Source organism: Pteropus medius, unplaced genomic scaffold (assembly GCF_902729225.1).
Source record: "Pteropus medius unplaced genomic scaffold, Ma_sr-lr_union100, whole genome shotgun sequence".
NCBI classification, from domain to species: Eukaryota; Metazoa; Chordata; class Mammalia; order Chiroptera; family Pteropodidae; genus Pteropus; species Pteropus medius.
The window spans coordinates 8,441,607-8,468,983 of NW_024354875.1; the positions used below are offsets into that span (position 1 = coordinate 8,441,607).

A 27,377-nucleotide genomic window follows, 5' to 3' on the forward strand; every position below is an offset into this window, starting at 1 on the left:
GAGCATCCAAATTTTTGAAGAACAAACAAAAATGCCTATAATAAACACAAATTCTTTAGATTTCAAATCTCAGATACACACACATAAGATTTAAATGAGGCATTATACATTCAGATTCAATTTATCAATTAATAATTTATACGGTACTGATAACTCTATTCTTCAAAACCTGATAACTAAAAATATAGGCTAAAATACTCAGGTAAACATATTCAAGCATAAGAAAATAAAAAATTGGAGGATCTAGATATTTCACAATGCAACAATTTAATAATTGGACAGTAATCAACAGTATATTAAATTTTATTAATATATAATATTATGAATTATAGTAACTAACATCTCCAAATACTGTCTTAAAATATTTTAGTATGTATATTTTTCACACCAAAGTTCTTTTTTTAATTTTTTAAAATTTATTGGAGTAATGTCGATTAATACAATTATATAATTTTCAGGAGTATATTATAATTTGACATCTATATATTCTATTGTGTGATTACCACCCAGAGTCCAGTTTCCTTCAGTTACCATATATTTGATACCCTTTACCCACTTTACCTTCCCCCAACTCACCTATATTTGACCCCTTTTACCCTGTCTACCTCTTTCCTCTCCACCATCTCCTATCCTCTGGTAACCACTAGTCCATTGTCCATGTCCCTGAGTCTGTTTGTTTGTCCTGTTCATTTGTTGCTTTTAGATTTATATTCCACATATTAGTGATATCATGTGATTTTCAACTTTTTCCATCTGGCTTATTTTGCTTAGCATGATTATCTCAAGATCCATCCATGTTGTCACAAATGGCAGTATTTCATCTCTTTTTATGGCTGAGTAATATTCCATTGTATATATATATATACCACTGCTTCTTTATCATAGGACACTTTGGTTGCTTCCATGTCCTGGCCACTGTGAATAGTGCTGCTATGAACATCAGTGTGCAAATATCTTTTTGGATGTGGGTTTTCAAGTCTTTGGTGTAAATACCCAGTAGGATTATTGGATCATATGGTAGATTGATTCTTAATTTTTTGAGGAACCTCCATACTGTTTTCCATAGTGGCTATACTAATTTGCAGTCAGCAGTGTATGAGGATTCCTTTTTCTACACATCCTCTCTAACATTTATTACTTGTTCTGTTGATTATAGCTATTCTAACAGGTGTGAGATGGCATCTCATTGTCACATCAAAGTTCTAATGTAACAAATTTATTATTTTATATAGCTATATTCAGCAATTAATCTATATTATATATGTAACAGAAATTATTCTATGTCCTTATGATAAATTTGAAACAGGTTCCTGTGAGCTACTCAATACTTAATGAACTGGTTTGATAGGTATCGCATGGTTATGAGTTAAGATTAAATTCATTTAAGGTCAAAGCTAATCATAACATTATATCACCAAGGCAGCTACTTAATCTTCTAAAATCTGTTTACCTGGAAAGTAAAGAATCTGCAGGGTTGTTGTGAGGAATAAATTGTATATCTGTAAATTATTATTTTAACTATAAAATTTTGTTCTTGCTGTTATTTTTTAATATTTAAATAGTTGTTTCTGATTTTTTAAATTTATTTAAAGACATTCAGCAACTATAATATGTCAGGCGATGCAATATTGTAAAGATGCTCACAATTGATTTGACTCTACTTCCCAAGTATTTCTAGAGCAGTGATGATAAATTAACAAATAACCAAAGAGGGGCAAGAAGAAGCAAGAGTAAATCTGTTGGTAGAAAACAGGCGTGCCAATTCTCAGAAAACCTATATGGCTAATTTTCAAAAGTAATCACTGCTAAGAAAACTTATAATAATCATACGTAATTTACAGAGAAGTCACTGAGTTTAGGCTGGCTTTGAAGTCTCTTGCTAAACCAGAGACTTTCTGTTTCTACTTTCCTATTCATCTAAATCAGTGTGACTGTGTATATATAGTCTTCTTGATTAAACAAAATGCATGCATACACACTATCTATAAAGATAGTATAATCTCTGCACATTCAGAAGATATATATGGAAAGTGATTTAGCAACTTCCCACCATATTTAATTTAGTATTCGCAGAATATCCTATTTAGCACTACATCTTAACCACTACAGTAGTAAAGTATGATGGGGCTAGCTTTATAAATAAGATATTGTGAAGTCTTCAGGCCTAATATCTTTTTAAAGATAACTTGAAAATCCTACATGATTTCGGTATTTAGGAAAAAGGAGAGAAATCAATTGGAGTTCCAAGGCCCATTCAGCTTTCTAATTCTATGTTGAAGAAGCCAACTTCCATGCAGCAGTGAAATGGCCTTTGGTTCTTTTCCTACTATTTATTCTTCCTTGAAAATAAAACAAAACAGACCTTGGCTCAGCTAAATATTATAACTTGTAGTATAAGCTCAACCAATAACATCTAAAAAAGTACTTTAGGTAAATTGTCGCTCAGTAATTCCAAATACTTAATAATGAAAGGTATAGTCTATTGATTTTTCTACCTTCTCAAAATAAGAGTTGAAAACAGTCCATATATTGACTGTCTCTTAGAATGTTTAATTTGGCAAATATATTATTGAATTTTTCTTTAATCTAGAGTCTCCAGTACTTTGAAAATTAAGAAGATTCTCGGCCTATCATCATTGATGAATAGAGGCAGCTACCTACTTTACATGGAGCTAGAATAAATTGGTAACAGCTCCCCATTATAATGGAAAGAAAATAAGATACTCGTTTCTGTTGTTTTTTTCCCTAGCACATTTTTTTTTTTTCCCTTGATGAAGTTGAGCAGTAAGGCAACTGCTAACTACATTTTCTTTGGTTGTTGAATCTACTTCTGGGAAGCTATAGAAAAATTTTTATTTCATTCTTGCTTCATTATAAATACTAATTTTATTCTTTTTTACAAATGAGTTTTACTTCTTTATGAGTCTTCTTAATAGATACTTGCAGATAATCCTCAGATTCATTGTTTCTTTCTTTGCAATAGCTTCTTAGAATTTAGAGCCAAATATGTGGGTCATTTTTCATGATATGTATTCATTCACACCAACCTCTCACCCACTGATTAACTTACATTACTAATCCATATCCTGCTTTTTTGTTTATGTCCTTTCTCTTTATAATCTTTAGTATTTCCAGGTTACAGCTTAGATTATTTCTGGAAATAATCAGAGGGCCAGGTAAACAAACAGAATAGTGCTATGCAAGTGAATTTTGAAAATAAGTAACATATTGTACATTTAAAATAATCTAATTTGGGAAAAACTTTGTTAGCTTAAATAAAATTAAATAGTATACACCAAATTCAACACCATATTTCAATTCTTCTGCTCATCTTTTATTTCCTCAGGAACTATGTTGCCTTAAAAATGAAAACAATAATGTAAGAAAGTCCATGTTTAACTAATTATTAGAAGAGCAATATTTTAACTCTTTTATATATATTTTGAATTTCGTTTCAAAAATCTAGTTCTTTTAAGTCATGTTTCCCAACCATTAACTCAATGACATAATGAAAATTCTCAAGAAGATTATGTAAACTCAGAAATCTAGATAGATTAACCTTATTCAAAATGAAATTTGCGAAAGACAAATTGTTGCTTTGGGAGAAATTGTTTCCCCTGATCCAGCAGCATGGCAACTTTATCTAGAGTTCTAGTTCTTTTTAGGCTCAGTGTTATTTACAACTGAAAAATAAGTTGTGGTCACACAAATAAAAGCAGCATCTATGAAAGGAGAGAGTATGTTGTTATTGCCTGAGGTTTTTTTTTTCATTTGTGGGGTTTTTGTTTTGTTTTGTTTTGCATAATGTTGTTTGGTTTATTTGTGCTTCATAAGTGAATCTACTTATTTATTTTTTATTTAAATAAACATATACTTTATAAATTTAAATATAAATGTGATATTTCCCTGAGGCTTTTCTTTTCCTTTCTTTTTTTCTTTTCGAGCTGACTATATCTAAAACTTTGTGGGCTGGTATACTATCTATTAATGGGTGCCACAAACAATCAGAATAAAAATAATAATAATAATTAGTTCAAATAATAATCGAAAGTATCTATAAACTCATTTTTAAAAAATATAACGTAGTGCTGTTTAACCTATTTCTTTTCTAATAAAATTTAACATTTATTCTATTGTAAGGTAATGGTAAAATTTGATATTTTATGAAAAGAGATCAATTATAAGCTGAGTGATGCATTCTGCCCTCCTTGGGCTTGTGTCTTCAAATGGTTGTCAACCAGAGAGAAGAAAGATCTAAGAAATCGGAAAAGCTGAGAAACGTTAGCCATGATTACACTAGTAAGTGTTGGGGAGATAAATTAGTTTTATCATCTTTAAAATGAGTATATTGGACTTAATGATTCCTTCATCTGCTCTTTAAACATATATTTATTGCAATGTGCCAGGCCTTTTTCTAGGTACTGTGATAGAAAAATGGATAAGAGAGTAACTTTACTGTTCTCACGGAACTTTCAGGAGGGAGAAAGGAGCATGTAGGCATTTAATACATAATTATACATAAACTAGATTAGTCCAGAAAGTAGTAAGTGTTATAGAAATGGATCAGAGGAATACTAGAGAGCAGCAGTCCCCATTTTTTTTGGCAAGGGGGACCAGTGCTCTTACGAGACTCTAAAAATGCCTGATGATCCAAGGTGGAGCCAAGGCAGTGATGCTAGCACTGGGGAGCGGCTGCAAATATAAAGGAAGCTTTGCTCGCTCGTCCCACGCTTGCCTCTTACTGTGCGACCCAGTTCCTAACAGGCCACAGACCGGTACCAGTCCACAGCCCAGAGTATGGGGACCCCTGCTATAGAGAAAGAAAAATATATCACTTCTGATTACAAGTCATTGGCCAAAGCTAGTCACACTGGGTGAGTCTCTATTATTTTGGTCCCACACAAGCACAGATTTTTAGGAAGTACAATCTTATTGTGTGACAAGGAAAGGGAAGAAATGGGAATATTTTGTGAACATCCACGATGACTACCATAAGGAGTGACTTGGGTATAGGGGATATCTTAGCAAGGGTGATTAGAGAAGTCTCTGAAAAGGCGATATTTGAAATGAGACCAAGATGAAGGAAAAAAGCCAGCCATAAAGTTAGGATAAAGAACATAGTAGGCAGAAGGAATAACAAATACAAAGACTCTGAAGAAGGAAAAGTTCTGTTTTTTACAGAACGAGAAGAAGGTAAATAGAGGTGTGTGAGTGAAATGAGATTTGAGAGTGGGCAGGTGCTGAATCTTATAGGGCTTCATCACACCTATGGTAAGATAAGTTCAACAGGTATCTTTTTATTGTAAATTTTGAAACAGAGGAGTGATGATGATATAATTTAATCCACATTATTAAAATTTTCTCCATGGCTGCTGTGTTAAAAATAATATTATTATACTTGAATGGAAATAGGACAACCAGATAAATAGTTTTTGCTGGAGTTCAGGTGAAAAATAAAAGGTTTAGTGTTTGCCTCTGAAAAGTTCATAAAATAGTGGATATACAGAGAAGTAGGCAATGTATGTAGTCACAAAGCAATGTCATAAGTGCTTTGGTAGAAGAGAGCACCATGACAACATGAATAAAAAAAAAAAACAAATTGGACATGGGGATTTCAAATGAGGAATTCTTATGACAGAAGATAATAAGAGAGTTCTGAGTCAAGATTGAGTCAGAATGAAAAGTGGAATGGAACAAAAGATATTCTGAACAAAGACACCAGTGTTCATAAAATTTTTTGTAGTGTAAATGGGAAGAGGAGAGAAACAGAAAACTAAAAAGGTGGGTAACGGCTAGACCTTGAGTGGCCTTGTATGCTATGCTAAATGGTTTGGACTTAACCCTAAAGGCAACTGGGAATTCAGAAAGGCCTTCAGCTAGATTATGATATGCTCAGATATGAAGTTGATATAGATCACTTTGGAAGCATTTAAACAATAAATAGAAAGAGAAAAATCTCTAATTGTTACAAAGGGTTACATTTACAAGAGATTATATATATACATTGATTTATAAGGAGTTAGATATATGTATCTATTTATTTTACTTGCTTAAACACTTAAAGTTTATACTAAAGTCAGGTAGACTATTTTACACACACACATACACACACATACACACACACACACACACACACACATTTTTTTAAATCCCTTACCTTATTACCTTCCTGTTTTTTATCCCAACCCCTCATAATAAATTAAAAATACTCTAAATCTATTTCTTAATGTGTGTTAGATTCGGGTATGTGTTGATGTTTAAAAATGTCCTATTCTGCCAGAATACAAAAAAGCATCATGGAGTTTTATTGCCCCTTAACCTTGCCAAATAAAATCAGCTTCCCTTAACAGTTGCTAACTATCCCCTAGATGATGAGCTACATTTCTCTGAGGAGCCTGTAATGACTATTCCAACCTAAGTTCCAGGTCTGTGTGTTTCCTCATAGCCCCAGTTGCTTAAGCTTCAGGGTTTGGCTCACAGTCTATCTTTGTAATATGGCTTGTCCCAATGGAGTGTTAAAATGATGACTATGTTTATCTATATATACTCATGCTGTTTTACTGTTATGTTTTCATGTTGTTGATGCTGGTTATATTTTAAACTAATGCAATTTTATTGTATTTTTGCCCTGAAGCTATTTAAACCAACTATACAATTTGGGGACTAATAAATAAATAAATGGAGAACCCCGAAGGCAATGTGGCAACCAATGGTAGAATTTATCTCAATATTTAAATGAATTCAGTGTGACTAAATATTTGCAGTTAAAAGACTAGCAACTGCACAGAGACAGTAATTTTTTTCTTCCTAAAGTTAAAAAAAAAATGTGAAAGTCAAGATTGCAAAAATTATGTTTATACTGTTTTTTTTTTAAATATTCAGAACACATTTTGTTGTATAAGAAATGTTAAAGCCCTCCTGAGAAAATAACTAATAATGGTGTTGCATATACAATGAATTATTTAAATTGTGGGACCAATCTGGGGAAAAAGAAACTTGCTTTTTTATTGTTTTAATGGAGTTAAACTTGTCATTCATTATGAAATGCTTTAAAAAATGAAAAATCACTAGGCATGTATGTGTTCTAAGTTTCCTGTTTTTCCTATAATCACCAATTGTCATTCCTTGCTCAGTCCCTAGCTTTTCAATGAATCACTCACTATGTATTAATAATTCCTGCACCTATGGTGTCTGTTTGTTCCAGATTCCTAGATATTCTGCTCCTGCTTGGAATTACTGAGAATTGGCTTGGCAGCATAGCAACAGTTATTTCATTTATCAGCAGGGGATGGACATAACCTGGTCTGTTCCTGTCTAAGGAGACCCTTAACATTCACTGGAGGAGGTTAGTCTATTCCTGCTTTCTAGAAATTCTTAGAAGAGTGGTGCTTATTAAAACCTACATCCTAGTTTTTGAGCTGCCTGACTAGAGTCTGCACTGGGGTCAGTGGAAGTACACAGTCCTGCTCTTCTCTATGTAATGTGAGTTGGATTCTTCCAGGGGTCGCTACCTGCAAAATGGCACCGCAGTCTCTGGTGTGAATTAACAATGAAGTCAAGCCTGTGGCTTCCCTCTTAAATTAACTTGTCCTCATTGTCTTGGACCTTGATGACTGCTCACATATCATCATTGTCCCATCCTTCCCTCCCACTGCAACACAATTCCAGGGCATATTTTTTTTGTATTTTACTACCTATTCCAACAAATTAGTATTTCTCTTGGAGATCATCCTGACAAGAAGTTGGATGAGATTATTAAAATCAATTATTAGTGCATGGGATTTAATGGCAAATTTCATAATAAAAAAAATACAAGTTTTCAAAATCTTTAATGTTTACTATCTGGGTCAGTTAAAAAAATTGAGTAGGAGGAAATGGAAAAGAATATGTGGATACCTAAGCACAAATTCAATTGTATTAACACACAAATGTTTTTAGTGTTAAAATCACATAGATGTATAGACACTCAAATTATATACTGAAATAGAAGTTTTAGTTCATCATGATGAATATCCTCAATAAGTTAAAGTATTGAAGTGAAAAATATAAAATGAATAAAACATTGTTTTTAGTTTATTAAGAATTTAAGTTTTGATGTTACCATGAACATTTCATTTAGAATTTAATGTATTATGGGAATGATGAACTTCTATATTATCTAAATACAAGTGAACAGAATGTATTAATCTGTTGAATTGGTTAAAACTGAAAAGTCTGTTTTCTTTTCACTGTTCAAATTGATTAAGCCATCACCTTAATAGATACGTAAGATATCAAATATTAAGTAAAACAGACTGCAATGTGGCTATTTCACATTTGAAATTTATTTCTTGGCTTAGCAATATGCTTAGCTCACAGTAGGCCTCAAATATTTACTGAAAAAAAAGTTAAGAAAAGATGACGTTATTTAATTTGATATTTTAAAATAATATAGGACATTATTATACAGAAAGAGTGTATATAAGCATATTCATATAAGGTATATATTTGAGGGAGGGCCAGAGAACATTATTTACAAATTATGAATGGTTTATTTCTTTTTTCAATGGACTTTTCTCCTCCCCATTATTTTTTAACTTTGTATCATAATAAGGTGGACGTTCTGTGAAACAAGGGCATCTAGCATTATTCGGAGTTATAGCTCCTTCAAAATGTGTCTCTGTCTTTAAAATAAGAGGTCAGCAAGCTATGACCTGCATACTAATTCTGGCCCACCACTATTTTTGTAAATAAAAATTTTTTGGACCATAGTCATAATCATTTGTAGACATACAGTGCATGTTGTGTGTGCTAAAATCATGGAGTTGGGTAGTTGTAACAGGCAAAACCTAATATATTTACTATCTGACCCATTACAGAAAAGATTTTCAAATCCTGTTCTAAAATGTTCTAAGTTGTGTTTATAATTCACAGAACATCCCATGCAAGAGCATACATATCAACAGTAATAACGTGCTGTATTGAAAGATTCTGAAACTAGTGAATATTTCATGCCAGGAAAGTTGTGGTAGTTTAACATTTCCATCAATGTTATTCATGAAAAAATTTTGGATGCAGATAATGATAATTCATTTTTCTTAAGAAGCCCACGGTACACAAATTTCAACCGAAAACTGAAATGAATTACTTAACAAAAACTGAATGAATCTGGTCATTCCATTGCAGGAATATAATATCTAAGTAAAAATTTAGGTGATGCTTCACATAAATAAGGAAACAAAAGCTAATTATTCATATAGGCTTTGAAAGAAGCTAACTAGTTCTAACTAGAAAAATGCAAAGTTTTATCTTATTGCTTATTTCTTTACTCTCACAAAACCATGGTAACTTTTTAATTGTTGATAAGTAATTTTATAACTTTGTAGATTATCCATGCCTTTTGTCCTTTTCTGTTTGTTTATTTGTTTATTTTCTGCTGAATTCCTGCAGGCCTACCATTTCATTGATCATTAACCAGAACTTGAGAATGAAGAAACAGATTTTAGGGCTATAAAAATTAATTCACTCCTGCTATTATTTTTCAGTTCTATTAAAAGAGCAGGAAACAGGAGGAGATTTTTCATTAAAATTAGGTATATTTGTTACCTATTGATTTTAGTTATTAAGTATATCTTTCAAAAAACAAGAGATGTTATTCTGTTTAGGCTCATAGTGCATAATTATTGTCTTAATAGAAAAGCTACATTTATCTAAGATTAAGTGTGGACTTATTATTAATTTTCTGTATAGTAAAGATGAGAACTGGTCTTTTTCTTCCTATTATGAGCTATTTTCTAATACTTCATTTTAAAATACTGTAATTATATTTATCTGATTCTTTTTAATTTTCCCAATAATCACCTTGCCAGAAACATAGGTTCTCAAAAATGGCTTTGTTATTAATTGATTCAAAAGCCTTTAGTTTCCTTTGCTCAGAATATAAAAGCTGTTTGCAGTGTTAAGGTTAAAATGATCTTTAAGGAGCTTTTTTGTCCTAGAAAACAAAAAGAGATTTCCTGTACATAAATTCCATTAGTAATTAACATTGTTTTGATATCTAAGTATTAACATTTCTTGAGGAAAATAAATCAATAAGTGAGAGAATCAAGTTAAGCCAGACGATTTGTATCTCATTGAAAACAGATACTATACTCCTCTAAAACTAGATGGAGTTTAAATGTGCTTTAAATTATGTTTTATTAGAAAACAATCTATATTTTTATTAAAAGAGAATAGTTTAAAAAATTGGGGCAGAAGATTATATGATTTTGCTGAGTTTATAAGATAATTTCCTAATTTCCCCAAATTCAAAGCCTATAGTTTATTCTCAATAAAGTTGAGTGACTGAGAAATAATAGTAGTTTTTTTTATCATGTGCTTTAGCAAATATGAATTGAAAGTATCTTCAGAATATTTTTACAAAAGAAAAACAAAGCAGATGATTGAGTCTGACAATGTACAATATTTATTGTTATCTTGTTTCCTATGTGGTTGGCGTTAAATTATGCTGCTAAAAACATAATGGTTCAACTGAGGCAAGATATGACAGAGAGTGGAAGTCAACAAATTAATGGTTTCAATTTCCATTCTCTCCACACTTAAATGTGTACCTAAGTCTTCAGTACTACTCACATTTTGATACCTGTACTTCTCCAAATAGATTCAACCATCTCTAAGTAGTATATTGTCTCTTTTTGGGTGACAAAACTGTCAAACTTTACTGCATTGTCCACAGAGAACTTGGAATAATAATTTGAATTCAAGATCCCTCCTGAAGATGTCTTTTTGGATCAAAGGTCTCAGTTTCAACATCTCTAACACAGAACATTATCAGCTCCTTCCAGGAAGCAGTACAATGTTTTTGTTATATAAGAATATTTTTATCTAGCTGAGACCTTTTACTCATCTGCACAATAAAATAACTAAAGTAAGTGACCTTTCATTTTTTTTCAGGTTTTCTAAATTTTCTGAGTCTATGAGGTAAAACTTTTATGGCAGACAAATATATTATTTGAGTGACTAAAGAAATTTTCTATATGGAAATGTCCACAGCTATTCCAATGAAAAAGTTTCAGAATCTACTTCATCAAGGAGAATTGTGGAAGGGAAATAAAAATAGAAAGAAAAAAAGAAACAGACAGACTTACTGTGATTATTTAATGTGATGGCCCAGGTCCCTTCTAGTGCCCTTTGGGAAATTATATTAATTACCTGTAATAAGTAGAAAAATCTTTCTTTTCTCATTTTAAAGGAAAATTGATATGCAATTGAGAACAAGTTAGTAATTATTTAGGAATCATATAACTGTTAATTCAAAGAAAGTTAGGGGGGAAAATGAGTTAAGTTATACTTTATAAATACAGAAATAGAGAGCTGGATATAGAAATAAAGAGCAGACAATCTTAGTTTGAAACTCCAACTGTGTAATCCTAGGCAAGATTTTTAACACTAATCCTTACTGTGAGGATTAAATGGAATAACAAATATGAAGTACCTGGCAAACAGTGAGTCTCCAACATATGTTAACTCCCCATTCCTGCCCCCCGCCCAATATTATCACTAATGGATCCTACTCACTGAAACTTACTGTTAAATAATAGATTTAAAAAGTTTAAACTTTTTCTAAATTTCCGGAATTTAGTATCTGTTGGGCAGAAAGGACTTAAACCAATATCCAAAATAATAAAAGATAGGTGAGACATTCTGTCTATTTTATTTTATTGAATCCTGATCTGAAATTGCAAATAGTTATTAGATAAATGAAAGAAATTACATTGTATTAAGGAAATGCACATGACTACATCAGTGCACCTAGTCTTATACATCATCGTGAAAATAAACTCCTGGATGTGTGGATAAAATGAGAAACAGAAAAATAAAATTATTAGATAAGTAAAACAAAACAAATGAGGGTTGGATTTCATGAGGAGAATCAATTTTTTAGTCAAGAGATAGACTCTTTTCTCAATAATTATTTACTGAGCATTCATTATGCATCAAATATTATACTTGACTATGAAACTACAAAGATAAGATAAAATTATTTGTTTCTTTCTTAAATCTGGGAACAAGGAAGTAGTGAGGTGAATAAATAAATTAATGAATGTTGAATGGATGAGGACAAACATCCAAAGTGCAAGTTTCCAAACCAGAAGCAGTTAAACAGCAAATATGACAAAGAATATGAGCATGCATATAAATAATTTTACACATTTAACTACTTAATGGATTTGGGAACTTGTTAAAAATTATTCGTAATAAATAAAAATCATAGGCCAATGCATAATTAATTTTTTAAATAGCATTTAATTCATTTAATAGATGAAAGTAAATTTGTGATATAAATAAGAGATCACATATGTTTCAGCATCACCCAGCTCATGCACTTGGTATGCAGTAAACTTGGTAGGCAGTAAACTTTTCCTTTTCAGACAGCCAAACAAAAGGCATTAAATAACAATGACTGTAAATCAAGGTCAGATGCCCTTTTGAAGTAAAGAAAAATCCAATTTTTTGAGGGATATTTAAGTTGTGTTTAGGATAAATTACAAAATGTAGGCGAAATCTATTCTAGGGAAAACTTATGCCCTACTCCATTAAGTCCACGCTGAAATTATTCAGTATACATTTTACAACAATTTCTGAATGGAAATTGACCAGGGGGTGGTAGCAAATAGTTGTCTAAAAATATCAAACAATTTTTATATGTTCACTTTAGAAAGGCCTTATATTTTGGATGAAATATGATTGAGACTATTTCCCCAAACAGTATAAGAATTAAAGTTTACATAATTCAAGTGAATTAAACTGTCAACAATGAGATAGGATTAGTTTTATGTAATTGTATTTTATAGATGTGATATGTGTCTGTCTAGAGTCTTTTTTTTTTTTTTAATATTCCAGCCTTAGAATTAAAGACTCGTAAGAAAAGACTAAACTCTTGTTTTAACTTTATTCTTGATGTCCCTACAGGTAAATTAATCTTTTTACATAACCTTTTAATACTTTAATAAATGGTCAAGCCGGAGGCTCTGGAGGAAGTTTCATTACACCAAATTTTTGAGGAATTTCCATCATACCAAATAAGACTCACTTATTTTTCCACTTGGAAAAACTATTTACCCAAGCAGCTTTACAAAAGAGTCACTATAGAAATGCATACCAATCAAAGGATTCAGAAACAAAAAGAAACCAGAGCTAAATTATGATAAGCAGGCATTGAAACAAGGTAGGAATCAATTTGCTGTGGATTGTCTTTCTATTCCACTATGGTTTGTGTGTGTGTGTGTGTGTGTGCATGTAAGTGTGTGCATGTGCATGCAATGGTGACTATGAAAATATAGCACTTTCTAAAGATATTGCGTATTTTTTGCCTAGTAAGGGAGTATGGAAGTGAGAGGAAATAGCGGCACAATATTAAGAAGTAAAGAGATGAATATACATTAATCTAGGAGGGACCTATCCATTAGCACTTTTTCTGTATATTAATCATATAGATGATGAAAAAAGTGATGATCACTATAAAAATTATTTTTTGAAAGTGGTTTCAGAGGGAATATGAATTGAACTTCAATTCAGAAAATTTATGAAATGGAGATTATATATGAAATGTTCTATTTCCCGATTTCTCCTGCTCCTTTACTATTAAACCATAATTTGAGAGTATTTCTACCCTTTTGAAAACAGTTTGAGTGACAGAAAATACACCATATGCTCTGCTTACTCAGCCAGTGTAAAGTAAAGTGCTGAGCAATTATATGGTGGATCTGATCGGTTTTGACAGCCAGTCTTGAAACTCAAGCCAGAACGCCCTGCTCTTTCTATTGCAGCATGTTTTGGTATTCAATGACAATTGAATTCAAAATTCTACTTTACATTGGAAATGATCTTAAAAACTCTGCATGTACAAAATGACTTTTTAAATCAGCCTTAACAACTCTGTGTAATGGTTATTTTACAAATTTTATGTCAAAATACATAATCAAAATAATGATGGACAGAAGTATTTAAATGCCTTTCAAAATACTCCGGACTGTCTTGCACCAAAGTCATCCCAACATTTTACTTTCTTCAATTATATAACTTGTATTTACCAAGTATAGTATTTCATTAGGATATCATAGTACGATTTATAATCTAATAAATATAAATTACTTCAGGAAATTCTTCTCATCCTTCTCTTGAAACGTGTCCAAGAATCATTTAGATTATCTGGATCATTTCCTTAGAGTATTATTACCATAATCATATAAAAAATGCATGGTGTTCACATTGACAGTATATGCTTTACAGTCATATATTAGTAAAGTTGAAGTGTTCTAAAGATGAAGGCCATTAACATTAAATAGCCACTGATCTATAATAATTCAAACTCATAAAACTCTAGAGAGTCTACAAGGGGGTGTGCCGCCTGCTTTGGATACTCATGAGGCGAAAGCATTCTCTCCAAAACTTCTTAATGTGCAATGAGTATTTTAACTTAGAGATAAATAGACATAGAAGAGAGAGATACGATCATATTTCTGAGATGAAAGTAAATTAACTTTGGGGCACTTTATCTTTCACAGCATATTATGGGGCAGTGCCAGCAGGCCACAGATGTACACCTCACGAGAAGCCTAAAAAGACATCTGTGAGGTGGGAAAAAATGAGTTTATATTCAAAGTGTAATTTAGTAATGAAATGTCAATAACACACCAGATAAATGTTTCAAATATACAAAGAAAAAATTAAAAAAGTATATATTTTTGTACATCTTTTTTTTTCCATGCCAGATTAATAATAGGGGAATGTTCTAGCCTAGCGTACTAACTAAATTGAGAAAGAAAAGGACACACAAATGAGGTAGAGATAAAGAGAGGAGACAGAGACAGAGAGACAGAGAAACAGAGAGTGAGAGAGGAAAGTCAAAAAAATCATGTCAGAGAAAATACTTCAGAAACTTTCTATTTTATAGGTTGTCAAATATTTGGAGACTAATATATCTCCCTGGAAAACACTTTGAAAATAATGCTTTCCTCATGATCACCCAGTATATGGTTCCCCCAACCCTACAACTTCAAATAAATCACTTCATTGTTTGTTTGTATACTAGATTTTTTAAATCAATTTTGTTTATTGGTGCATACTCAATTTTAATTTTTTCAATTACAGTTGACATCCAATATTATATTAGTTTCAGATATACAGCATAGTGGTTATACATATATATATAATTTACAAAGTGCCCTCAACAAAGCCTAGGACCCATCTGACACCAGACATAGTTATTACAATATTATTGACTATATCCCCTATGCTGTACTTTACATCCCCATGACTAGTTTGTAACTGTAACTACCAATTTTTACTTTTTAATCCCTTCTCCTTTTTCTGAACAAGGGCTGTGTTTTTTCATCCTTTTATCTATCCTTTTGGTACACGCACAGCACCTGTCATCTGAGAAGTCTTCAATGAATATTTGTGGAATAAATGAAAGAATGAATAACATTCTACTTAAAAATGTTACTGATGTAGAAATGCTTCACATGGTACTATCTTTTTCTGTGATATTTCTAATTTATTAATATGCCCTATGGTTGATCACATTTTGCAAAGTATCTCATACAAATGACAGGATCTGGCTGCCCATGTATATGCCAAGAGCCATAGTCATGATATTTTTTCTCTCTTAGCTTGCATTCAAGAATGTTTGCCAGTTGGAATATGTCACCATTTAATAGGGAATCATTTCAAATCTTGAGAAAACAAATTTGGTGTGAAAATAAAAGGAAAATTAGGCCTTTTATTTGGGGGGAGAGAGGGATGTGGGGTTTGACCGTTTAGAAGTTAGAGGGAATCTAAAGAGTAGTAAGTAAAGCATCTAATAAAAGTAAAGCATTTAATGAAAATAGAAAGCAAAGACCATAGCGAAAGGCATCAAGCAAGGTGTAAGGAGGCATTAAGGTGGGAAGCCAAAGAAAGGAAAGGAAAAAAATGAAAGTAAAGACATCAACAGATTATTCTACACAGTTTCTAATGGGCAATTTATTTTTATATAATATTCACTCTGAAATAATCCAATTACATATCAATTTAAAATGATATTTTATAGATTCACAAAATTACTAACCTTCTTTGGTACAATTGATTTGAGTTTCATCACTGAAGTCTCCACAGTCATTGTCACCATCACAGGCCCAATGGCCTGGGATACATCTGCCACTGGAACATTGGAACTGATTATCAAAGCAGGAGTGAACACAGCCAACCTCATCGCTCCCGTCCCCACAGTCGTCATCTAAAAAGAAACATCAATAGCAAGGTAATGAAAACTGATCTGGGAAGAAACTTTTTCTTATAAAGTATCTAACTTGTTTTTTTCTTTTGTATACTGAGTTTTCTTTTGTTACTGTAAAAGGAATGGTAAATCAGTGACCAACATTCCCCATAAACAGTGAGAGAATTATTTTTTTTTTATTTTGCTTCACCTCTGATTAAATATCAACTACTAAACTAAGAGAAAAAAAAAATCTTTGACTTTGGATGTTGAAGCTTAATTTCTCTTTCACTCAGAAATGACTGACCAAAGACTGAATGAATATATGCAGTGTGAAATAACTGTAAAGTGAGAAGATAATAGTGATTGTGGAAATTTCACAAAATAATATAGCTAGTAATATAATTATTGTGGAAAAATTATTGTTTTGAACTACAATATCAATTCCTTAGAATTTATAACTTTATCTTCAATTCGGTCTCTCATTCTCTATTCTCCATTCTCCATTCTCCAACATGAGGGCCCACTGTGTACTTTTTCCTCACTAGCTCATAAGTGTAATTTATACTGAGAAATTGGTGTACACTATCATTAGCAATGATTTATATTCTTTAGTAACAACTGTTGCTGAAAGGGAGAGGAGTGCGAAATAAAAATACATTATGTTGAAATCAGTGGCTGAGAATGCATTGATGTGTGTATAATTCACTTATCTATATTTGGCATAATTTGGCATAATGATACAACTGAGTATAAGGAAAAAAAATCACAAACATAAAAAGCAAAGTGACAGAATTGAGACCATCTGGATAATTCCATAATAATTTATAAACTACCCCATCTTGGGTTTTAGAACATTTTTCATAAATATTTAGGGGAGCCAGAATTGTCCAGGTCATTTCCTCAATGACCCTTTTTTTATTTCATGTTTGTGGACTGAGACTATGTCCAGCCTAATATCTGAAAACGAATCTCTATCATAGTCCCATGGGACAGATATTGAGCTCCATTATCCTTAATGCTAATCCCTATTGATGTGCCAGCTGCCCTCTCACCACTTGTTTTAGCCATTTTGTTTGGCTCTTCAAGCTTCTCTTATAAACTACCTCTGAAGGAGGTGAAGCAGCACAGAGAACAGGCCTCTAATCACATCAGTGTAGTACAGTGAACATTTGGTACTTGCCAGAGTCGCAGTGCCATTTGCTGCTAATGCACCTTCCGCTTTTGCATATAAATTGAGTTAGTGGCTCACAAGTTGGGAATTCTGTGGAAGATATTAAAAAATTCAATAGGAAAGATATTATTGACTGTGCTTGACTTAATTTGTATTTCATTTGCTAATGTGATGAGAACTTCGCCCCTGTCCTCCACAAAAGGCACAGAGGAAACATTAAATACACATAGTGATAGTAACTTCTTGAAGACATACGATACACATACTTTTAATATCTTTTAAATGAGTAATTTCTAGTGACTGAAAGCCAAGAGAATCACTTGATGAAGACCTGTTCGAATTCATTATACTGCAAGTAAAATGAAGTGATGTCAGCTCTCCGCACCAAGCGGCTGAACCTCCTCTCAGAGAATAGCAGCTGGATGAGGCTCTGTGCTCCAGTGCTGCAAAGTCATGTGCGCCTGCTTCAAAAAAGAAAGGCCATTTCTGAATGCAGAGAGCCAAAGTACGAAAGCTAGATCACACTTTACCTTTGAGAGACGTCCAACATCACAAGTTGAATGTTAAAACCAAAGAAAAACAACTCAATAAAATCACTTTAGCTGCTATCATACAATTATAAAGATTAAATTTCATGATTACCAAAGCCATGTTTTGAGATATAAATTTTAGAATAAATTTAACCTTTGAACACCAAAAAATTCGATTAAAGCCTAAGTATGATTCAAAGAGAGAAGTAAAAATGAGGTAATCACTGATATGTGGAGATATAACAGTAGATCAGAAGCTATCTATACAACTCCCAAAATATTCTGACATATATGTACTAAAAATAAGTGAAAATGCCCGTCATAATTTAATCAACGCTTGTAAGAGAATTTTCCTTTGTTACCAAATAAGATAATAAAAACTCATGTTTATGTTTCAAGAATCAACATGAATGTTGTCAAAAATATTTTTTTCCTTAGATAAATGTGTTTAATGCTTAAAACCTGTACAGTAGACATAAATGAGGGACTTTAAACAAAGTATCAACACAATTTATGGTTTAAATGAGTAAATGACTAAATGCAGACTTTAAGATATAATGAGATCTAATTTTTAAAAAATAATCTTACATCTTTTTGCATCTGTAACAGGTTAATTTACATTTATAAATCTCTCTTCTGTAATTTTAGGAGCATATTAACCAATATTGCAAGTTTTATTAGAAAAAAAAAATCTGACAGGAAAGATATTTCCAAGCATTTGGAAACTTTGGAGATTTGGTGGATATTTTACCAGTTGGAAAATTTTTCATGTGACCTTTAAGATTTTTCTCTTAGATTCCAAATCTAAAAAACAATCCTCCCTCTCCCTGAAAATCTGGAAATTAGCTCCCAAAGGTAAAAATTTACAAAATAAATAAAATAATATAAAATACATTTTATCTTCAATCTCTAAAAAAATGAGTCATACACCTTATGCCTATGGTGACTACGCGATAAAGATATACATATAATGCATATGTGTTCTTAAATAATTGCATTTTATTTTTTATTTATTTTTTACCTAATATTAATTACATCATTTCTCTTAGTATTTTTGTTGTCTGAATTAGTTCATAGAATCAAAAGGCAAATTATATAAAATAAAAGAAAAATTGGGAACTATAAAAAAAGTATAGGTCAAATCACTGAAAAGAACAAAGGCATTTATTAAAGGTGCACGTGGAAGGCTTCTTCATTCCTGTTTTGTTATCAAAGTAGAATGACCTTCAGTAAATCACACAGTTAGTTTCTCTGGCCATAGATTGTTGGTTTGGAACATGATCTCTCAGGTATTTTAAGTCCTAAAGATCAAGAAGTCAGAAGAAACATCATCTAGACATGCATAACACCTTGAAAGTATTTAATGTAGCAAAAAATTGAGTTTACCACCTGAACAACTCCTGAGATTGTCATAGAATTCCAATAAAACACACAAACTGAATTTCAAAAAAATAAAATAACTTGTAAATAAAGAAATGTTAAAATTATTTTTGGCTCTTCTCTGCTTAATAATGTATACGTTATTATAGAAAAAGGTGGCGGGATGAAGAAGTACAATTAGTAGTTACAAAACAGTCATGGGGATTTAAACTATAGCATAAGAAATATAGTCAATATTATTGTAATGGTTGTGTGTACTGCCAGATGGGTGCTGGATTAATGAGAAGGGCACTTCATAAATTACATAAATGTCTAACCATTATGCGATATACCTGAAACTAATATAAATTAATAATTTAAAAAAATAAATTAAAAATAATGTAGTCAGATGTGCAGTACATTTTAGAAAGGGTTCTATCAAAAATTTTACATATACTATGGGGTCCTTCATTTTTCACTAATGTTAGAAAATTCTGTATCCTTAACTTCTTAGTATCCAATCACTAGAATCTGATGGTAATGGAGAAATGAGGTCTAGTGACAATATACTTTTCCCCTAAGAAACAAAAGTTCTTAAAATAAATTTAAAAATTTCCCTGTCCTTCCATATTAGTATTAATTTAAAAACTGAAAATACTACCTAAATATTTCAGTTTGTTTCTGGTTATCTGTTCTAATAAAAATACCATTATGAATTCTTATACAATATTTGGCAAAGACTTAAACATTACACTTAATCTTTTTTTTTTTTTGATTTTACATAAATATGCTTTAACTTTGGATCTTTCTTGGGACACAAATTGCAGGACACTTGGAAAGATTACCTGATTAAGTCTGAAAAGGAGAAAATTTATGAACCAAGGTAGCTTACATTTTATCACATTACAACTACAGCAAGAAAAGAAAACTATATTTCATTTCTGTAGTTACTTCAACCTCATAGAATATTTAATATGGATTAATGGACTATTAAAAAATCTTCAATTGTTGCAGGTAGTAGGCTCAATTTATCTATTGCATATTTCACTTAAAATTTATTACCAGGTTATATATTTATGCCATTATGTAAGTTACAGCAATTTTCTCTCTCTCTCTCTCAAGGGCAATCATGGTTAGTATAATATTTATATTTATCCAGTATACAAAGCTTAGAGAAACATTTCCCAGTGAGGTAGTTTTCGGACTCAGTGTATGCTGATCATACTAATACGCTTGTCATTTTGTCAGCATTTATAAAGAGAATATTTTACCTATACTATACAAAATTATAGCATAGAAAAATTTGGGAAAAGAAAAAATTAATTATTTCTGTGGCTTACATCTTCCATTTAAAACCAATTCTGATTTTTACCTATTCTAATGTATATAATTATAGTTATGAAAAATAGTGCATTTTAAAATTGTACATATTTTAGGAATATATCTTTTGAGAAAATATATAACATTTCTAGATACTGACACTAGTTGTGGCTTCTGGTAATTGATATTTATATAGAACAGACTTCAAAAGATCTAATAGAGTTAATATAATAATAAGAGAACAGTGTACCACAAATTGTTTTCATTCTTCTGCTCTTTCACTGCTGTTACATAAAGCCTCATTTTACATATCACATATAATGTCATGTGTAAAGAACATAAGCTTTGTAGGCAGGCAAACCTGAGTTCGAACACTAGCTTTATTACTAATTAATGCATGACCTTGAGTAATTGCTTAGCATCTCTAAGCTCAGATTCTTATTTTGTAAAATACAGTGAAAATTAAAAGTTTTATTCATTCAAAATATTTTATTGAGAACTTTAAACCAGATAGAGTTCTAGGTTGCAGAGATCACCCGAATAAGTGAATGAATGGAGAAGTGCTAGACATCGGGAATACAATGTTCAGAACTTTTTCTCAGAGTGATTACAATATGGTAGAAAAGCATTTATAATATAAAGTGACGTCAACAAATTTCTGATAAATGCTATGATATAGGCAGTATAAGGTGCAATTGAAACAAATGACAGAAGCATCTATCTTAGATATTGCGCCCCAGAGGAAGTAATATACAAGCCGGTATGAATGATATATTCAAGTTAAATCAGATAAACAGGAGAGAGAGGAGTGTTTTTAGAATATTCCAGAAAGATGGCATCAATGAAGGCCCACAAATGAGGATATATAAAGTGTTTGAGAAACTGCAAAAATTTCAGAATGGCTGCAACACAGTATAAGATAGAAGTAGTAAAATTTAGGAGCTGTAAATAGGCATGAGAGACAGATTTGGAAATAATTACTATTGATATAACAAAGCTTTGGAAATCAAAAAGAATACCCAGGGAGTGTATGTAGAATGAGACTAATAGAAGAGTTACAAAAAAATATTGAATAGTTCTGACAATATGGCAGAGAAATGAGAAATGCTAGATAAACTAACAACTAAACATTTTAATACATAGGTGAATATGTAAAAAATATATAAATTTTTGAAAGTCAAGAAATAAAAAGGGTCTTGAAAATTGGAATAGTTAGTGAATTATAACTGCTGTGTGTGTGTGTGTATGTGTTAAATTTTGCCTGCAAGGGCAGTAGAAGAAAGCTGAATCTATAATCTAGATGCTTAGGTTGTTATGAAATCATTGAACAGGTGACATTTTAGTTCCACAGAAGTATGGATCTCAGAAAAATACCAGGACCCTCAGAAGTTAAACAGTACAAGGGTAAATTAGAGAACATCACCTCCCAGTACTAAAATAAATCTGCATTCAATTCAATTCTAAAATTAATAATTAAACAATGAATCTAGATTTTTCATCCCAAGAAATGATTAGAGAAAGTTATAACTTTAGTAAATTAAAATGCCCAATGAAATGTGGCAGATAAAATCGACAAAAATTAATTGATGGGTAGTTTATATCAAAACTGCAAATATACGAGAATAAGTATCTCAAGTAAATTAATTTTGCTATTTATTTTAAGACTATATATCAGGGAATTTTGTTTTTTTCTTGTGTGTACATATAATACTACATATTCCAAGAGAAAAAGAATAAAACCAAATTTACTTTGAAATGACAACTTTTAACAATTACAGAAATTTTAAAAACTATATGTTATATGACATTTCATTATATTTTTCTTATTCTGATTCATACTCTGGGATTAGTAATCGTAGCACCATGTAGGCATAAAGAATAGACTCTTCAGTGCCATAAAATAGTAATCAGGATTCCAGGGATACTTTTTTCGGTTTGATTTTTACATTTTAAAAATTAGCACATTATAATGAGTAATTTTTATCAAATTGCTTATACCTGTTGACTTTTAGTACAAACAATATGCAATGGGATTCCTTGTTCCTAGCTCTGTGGTTGATATCCATTCACAATTCTGATATTTTTCTTAAATTATCTCATGTATATCTAGATTTTTATATACATTATCTCATCTGACCCTGATTTACATATATGAATATGTATATATAACATACATAATATAGGTATATATGTATGTGTGTTTATATTTTTACATATACACATATGTATATAAAATCAACCAGGAAACCAATGCTGCTAAAGTCCCTGAAGAATTCACATTTACTCTTGACAGAAATTTAAAGTGCTACATTGTTGTTAGCATTGTAGAGGCAGTTAGAATTATTATTCTCAGTGGCAAATTCTTCTGCTAGTACAGAACTCTAGATATGATAGAAAAGCAAAAGAATCTGAGAGCTGCAGGGATATAATAGTGAGATGAGTAAGGAGTTAACTAAGAGGCAGAGACTAAGTAATTGGTATTAGGAAAGTATTTCACGAACCTGAATGAGTATTAGGATCATCTGGATAGCTTTTAAAACTATGTACACCTGAGTCTCTATTGTAATTCAATTGATAGTATAAGGCATAATCAATTTCCACAGGTATAATCTGTTGAATTGTATATATCCAAAGGATAAATCCAATCCTAAACCCTGATATCTGTGAACATGACCTTATATAGACATGGGGTCTTTGCAGATGTAATTAAGTTCAGGATATCAAGATGAGATCATCCTGGATCAAGGATGGGCCCTAAACTCCACAACCGGTTCTTATAAAATAGACGGGGATTTGACAGACACAGGGAAGAAAGTTACGTGAAGATGGAAATAAGAGTTTGGAGTTATGACATCACAGGCAAGGAGTGCCAAAAGCAAACATAAGCTAAATGAGGCAAGCAAGGATTGTCCCTGAAAGCTTTCAGAAGAAGCCTTGCTGACACCATGATTTTGGATTTTTTGCCTCTAGATGTGTGAGTGTAAAATTTCCGTCGTTTTAAGCCATAATGTTTGTGGTAATTTGTTGAAGCGGTCCTAACAAATTCTAACTTGTAGGGAATGTTGAAATCACAGAGTTAAAATTCTTTGGTCTTGTTTTAAGGTAAGACTCACACGAGGTGCTTTCCCCCAAATACAGATTCCTGGACTCTAAGACATACTGAAAGGGAATCTCTTTGGGGAAGGGACGTAGAAGCCTGGGAATCTATTTCAGTAACAAGTACCTCACATGATTGCTATCCTCAAGCAAGAAGTTAGGGAAAAGGCTGAGGTAGGCCAAGGAACTAAAAGCCGTTTTAAATAATTTCTGCCTATGACTTTCAAACTACTTTGCCAAGATTGGCTTATCATCCCACTTTTCTGCAGATAGAGTCTAATTAGTCAAGTATGTACAAAAGAGAGAACTGCAACTAAAGACAAATACAAAAGAATGTCACATAAGAATAATATTAAGACAACCTAACAGTAGCCTACATATCCTTTTTAAACAAAAATAGTAAGATTGTTTAAATAGAAAAATATGGAACAAGATAGAACAAAACAAGACCACCTGGAATACAAAGCATAAATCTTCAGGACAGCGGCAGAAAAAAAGTGCTTCTTAATTTCTTTGTTTTACATCATTTTAATAAAAAACAATTATTGTTAGACTGGAGAGTGAAGAACTGGTTTGAGAGGAAATTAAGGCTCTAAATGAAAGTAAAAAGAAAAATAGAGCACCTAATTGCTAAAAATAAATTTATCTTCATAGTGGGACAATTTATCAAATAAGTAATAAAACAAGAAACATTTTTTTTTTATCTCAGAATATTGACAATAATTTTGGAATAAGTGGAAGATGAGAAAGATAAATGAGAAGTGGAAAAAAGGTAAGCAATACTGCCCAAATCTCAAAAATGAGTGAAAATTTGGAAATTGTAGAGTGGCGAAGTTTAGGTATCTTTGACAATTATTCTACAATGAACTTGTTAAACATTTTGTCAGCATTTATAAATAGACTATTTGCTCATGAATAAAATAAAAACAAGTGATACCAAATTCATTTTTTTTTGCTGATACAATGTTGAGATTAAGTATATATCATGAAAATGCAAGGAAAGAACAGTCCTGTATTTTAGCAACATTTTTGAGAACTTCATGATAAATGAAAATATCATGTATGCAAGATGATAGTAAATTTAGGTAGATGAGTAATTGGTTCAAGACTATATCCACAGTTCTAATTATTGAATCAGTTTTCCCCAAAGGATGTTTTTAATAGCTCACCCAAAGGTTCATGCTTTTGTTACCATGATTCGGTTACAACCTTAAAAGTTATGTTTATCAAGTCTGAATTACACAAAACTGAGAGACACCATTAGTATTGTTATTATAAAATTGTGGGGAGTTAAGAGTTATAGGAAGTTGGAGGTTAAAGAGTGACAGTATAGAGTGAAAGGGACCACCTCCGTTTACATATCCTGAAGCGTGTGGATAAGGGAGAATCCGAAAACCACTAAAATAAAACTTAAAAGAACTTTGAGGTACAAACATTGGAAGTACCCAAAGGGAATGATCTAGTCTATAAGAAAAGCTTAGGTATTTTTATTGAGTGGAAACTCAACATGTCAGCTACATATTAAGGCTGCCTTCTAAGATTGCCTTAACAGAAGCCTAGAAACGTTGTTTTTTTTTTTTATTTTATTTTTTTTAATTTTTTATTACCTATTATTACTTATTTATTTATTAGTTTCAGATATATGATACTTTGGTTAGACATTTATACAGTTTATGAAACGAGCCCCCCAAATACTCTATTTTCCCTCTGGCTGTATACCTAGCATTACATTACTGTTGACTGCATTCTCTATGTCATGCTCCTCATCCCCATGACCATCTGTAAACTACCAATTTATACTTCTTTAACCCTTCACTACTTTTTCCAGTCCCTCAAACACCCTCCCCTCTGGCCGTCATCCAGATTGTCCTCCACACTTGTGAGTCTTTCAATTACTTTGTTCTTTTTGTTCCTTAGATTCCACATTTTAGTTAAATCATATGGTATTTATCTTTCTCTGTCTGACTTATTTTGTTCTGCATAATACTCTCTAGGTCCAACCATGTGGTTGCAAATGGGAGGATTTTTTTATGGCTAATATTCCATTGTATATATTAACCATAATTTCTTTATACAATTGCCTGTTGATGGGCATTTAGATTGCTTCCATTTCTTGGCTATTGTGAATAGCACTGCTATGAACATAGGGATGCATAGATCTTTATGAATTATTATTTTGGTTTTCTTTGGATAAATACACAGAAATTGAATTGCTGGGTCAAATGGAAGATCCAATTTTAATTTTTTGAGGAACAACCAGACTGTTTTTCATAGTGGCTGTACCAATTTGCAATCCCTTCAACAGTGTATTAGAGTTTCCTTTTCTCCACATCCTCGCCAATACTTGGTGTTCTTTGACTTATTGATGATAGCCATTCTGATGGGTGTGAGGTGATATCTTATTGTGGTTTTAATTTGCATTTCTCTGATGATTAGTGACTTCGAGCATCTTTTCATGTCTATTGACCATCTGTATTTCCTCTTTGGAGACATATCTATTCAGGTCTTCTGCTCATTTTTTAATTGGATTCTTTTTCTGTTGTTGTTGACTTGTATGAGTTCTTTATATAGTTTGAATATTAACCCCTTATCAGATGTATCATAAGCGAATATCTTTTCCCATTCAATAGGTTGTCTTTTCATTTTCTTTCCTTTGTTGTGAAAATTTTTTTAGTTTGATATAGTACCATTTGTATATTTTTTTCTTTTGTTTCCCTTGCCTGAGGAGATATATCTGAAAAGAAATTATTTGTAGCAATATCAGAGAGTTTACTGCCTATATTTTCTTCTAGAAATTTTATATTTTTGGGTCTTACATTTATCTTTAGTCCATTTTGAGTCTATTCTTGTATATGGTGTAAGAACGTGGTCTAGTTTCTTTTTCTTTTTTGTGCATGTATCTGTTTGTTTTTCCCAACACCATTTATTGAAGAAACTGTCTTTACCCAATTATATATATTCATTAAGTTGTCTTTCAATCTTTTAACAAACTTCAGATACTTTCCGATATTAAACACTTAGAACAAATCAGAAGTTATCAATTCATATTCAAGTCTTTTATAAAAAAATAATAAATGTATTATTATTTTCTCAATTAGGATGAGATACTTGGAAGAGAGAACAACTCAAAGATTGTTCAAATAAGGTTTAAAATAAACAACTATACTGTTTTTGACTATAAAAAGGGAAAATATTTGAAATATTCTTATGTATAATCATAAAATACTCTTATATTTAATGCTGTAATGTGGAGATAGGCAGAAAATTTGTCTGGATAATTGCTTCCATCTTGAATTAGTTTTGCGTATATAAACATAATTATATCATTAGTGTATATAAGATAAAATCAAATATAAATGGTGGTTTCTGACTTGTGGTTTCAGGAAGAGTAGCGTGAAGATCAGTATTAACTGGGAATTTGTTAGAAGTATAAATTCTTGGGCCCCAACCAAGACCTGTTGGGTTAGAGACTCTAGGAATAGGGCCCAGAGTTCTGTTTTTTAATAAGCCCTCTAGGAAATTCTGATGCATGCCCAAGTTTGAGAACCACTGCCTTAACAATTCTCAGACATGAGTGCACATCCATACCACATGGGAAGTATTAATAATATTGATTATTGTGTCCCACCCCAGAGATTCTTAATTAAGCTATTAATTAGTC

At 31.6% G+C, this 27,377-nt stretch overlaps 1 protein-coding gene across 1 annotated transcript in view; it reads right to left on the bottom strand.

The window, feature by feature from the left end:
* LRP1B (LDL receptor related protein 1B) overlaps positions 1–27,377 on the bottom strand; it is a 1,647,539-nt gene that overhangs the window by 591,307 nt on the left and 1,028,855 nt on the right. The window contains exons 19-20 of the mRNA XM_039855262.1: positions 17,421–17,501; positions 16,091–16,258 (exon numbers count right to left, since the gene is read on the bottom strand). Of these exons, the coding sequence (XP_039711196.1) occupies positions 16,091–16,258; positions 17,421–17,501 (249 nt within the window). The remainder of the gene's footprint in view (positions 1–16,090; positions 16,259–17,420; positions 17,502–27,377) is intronic.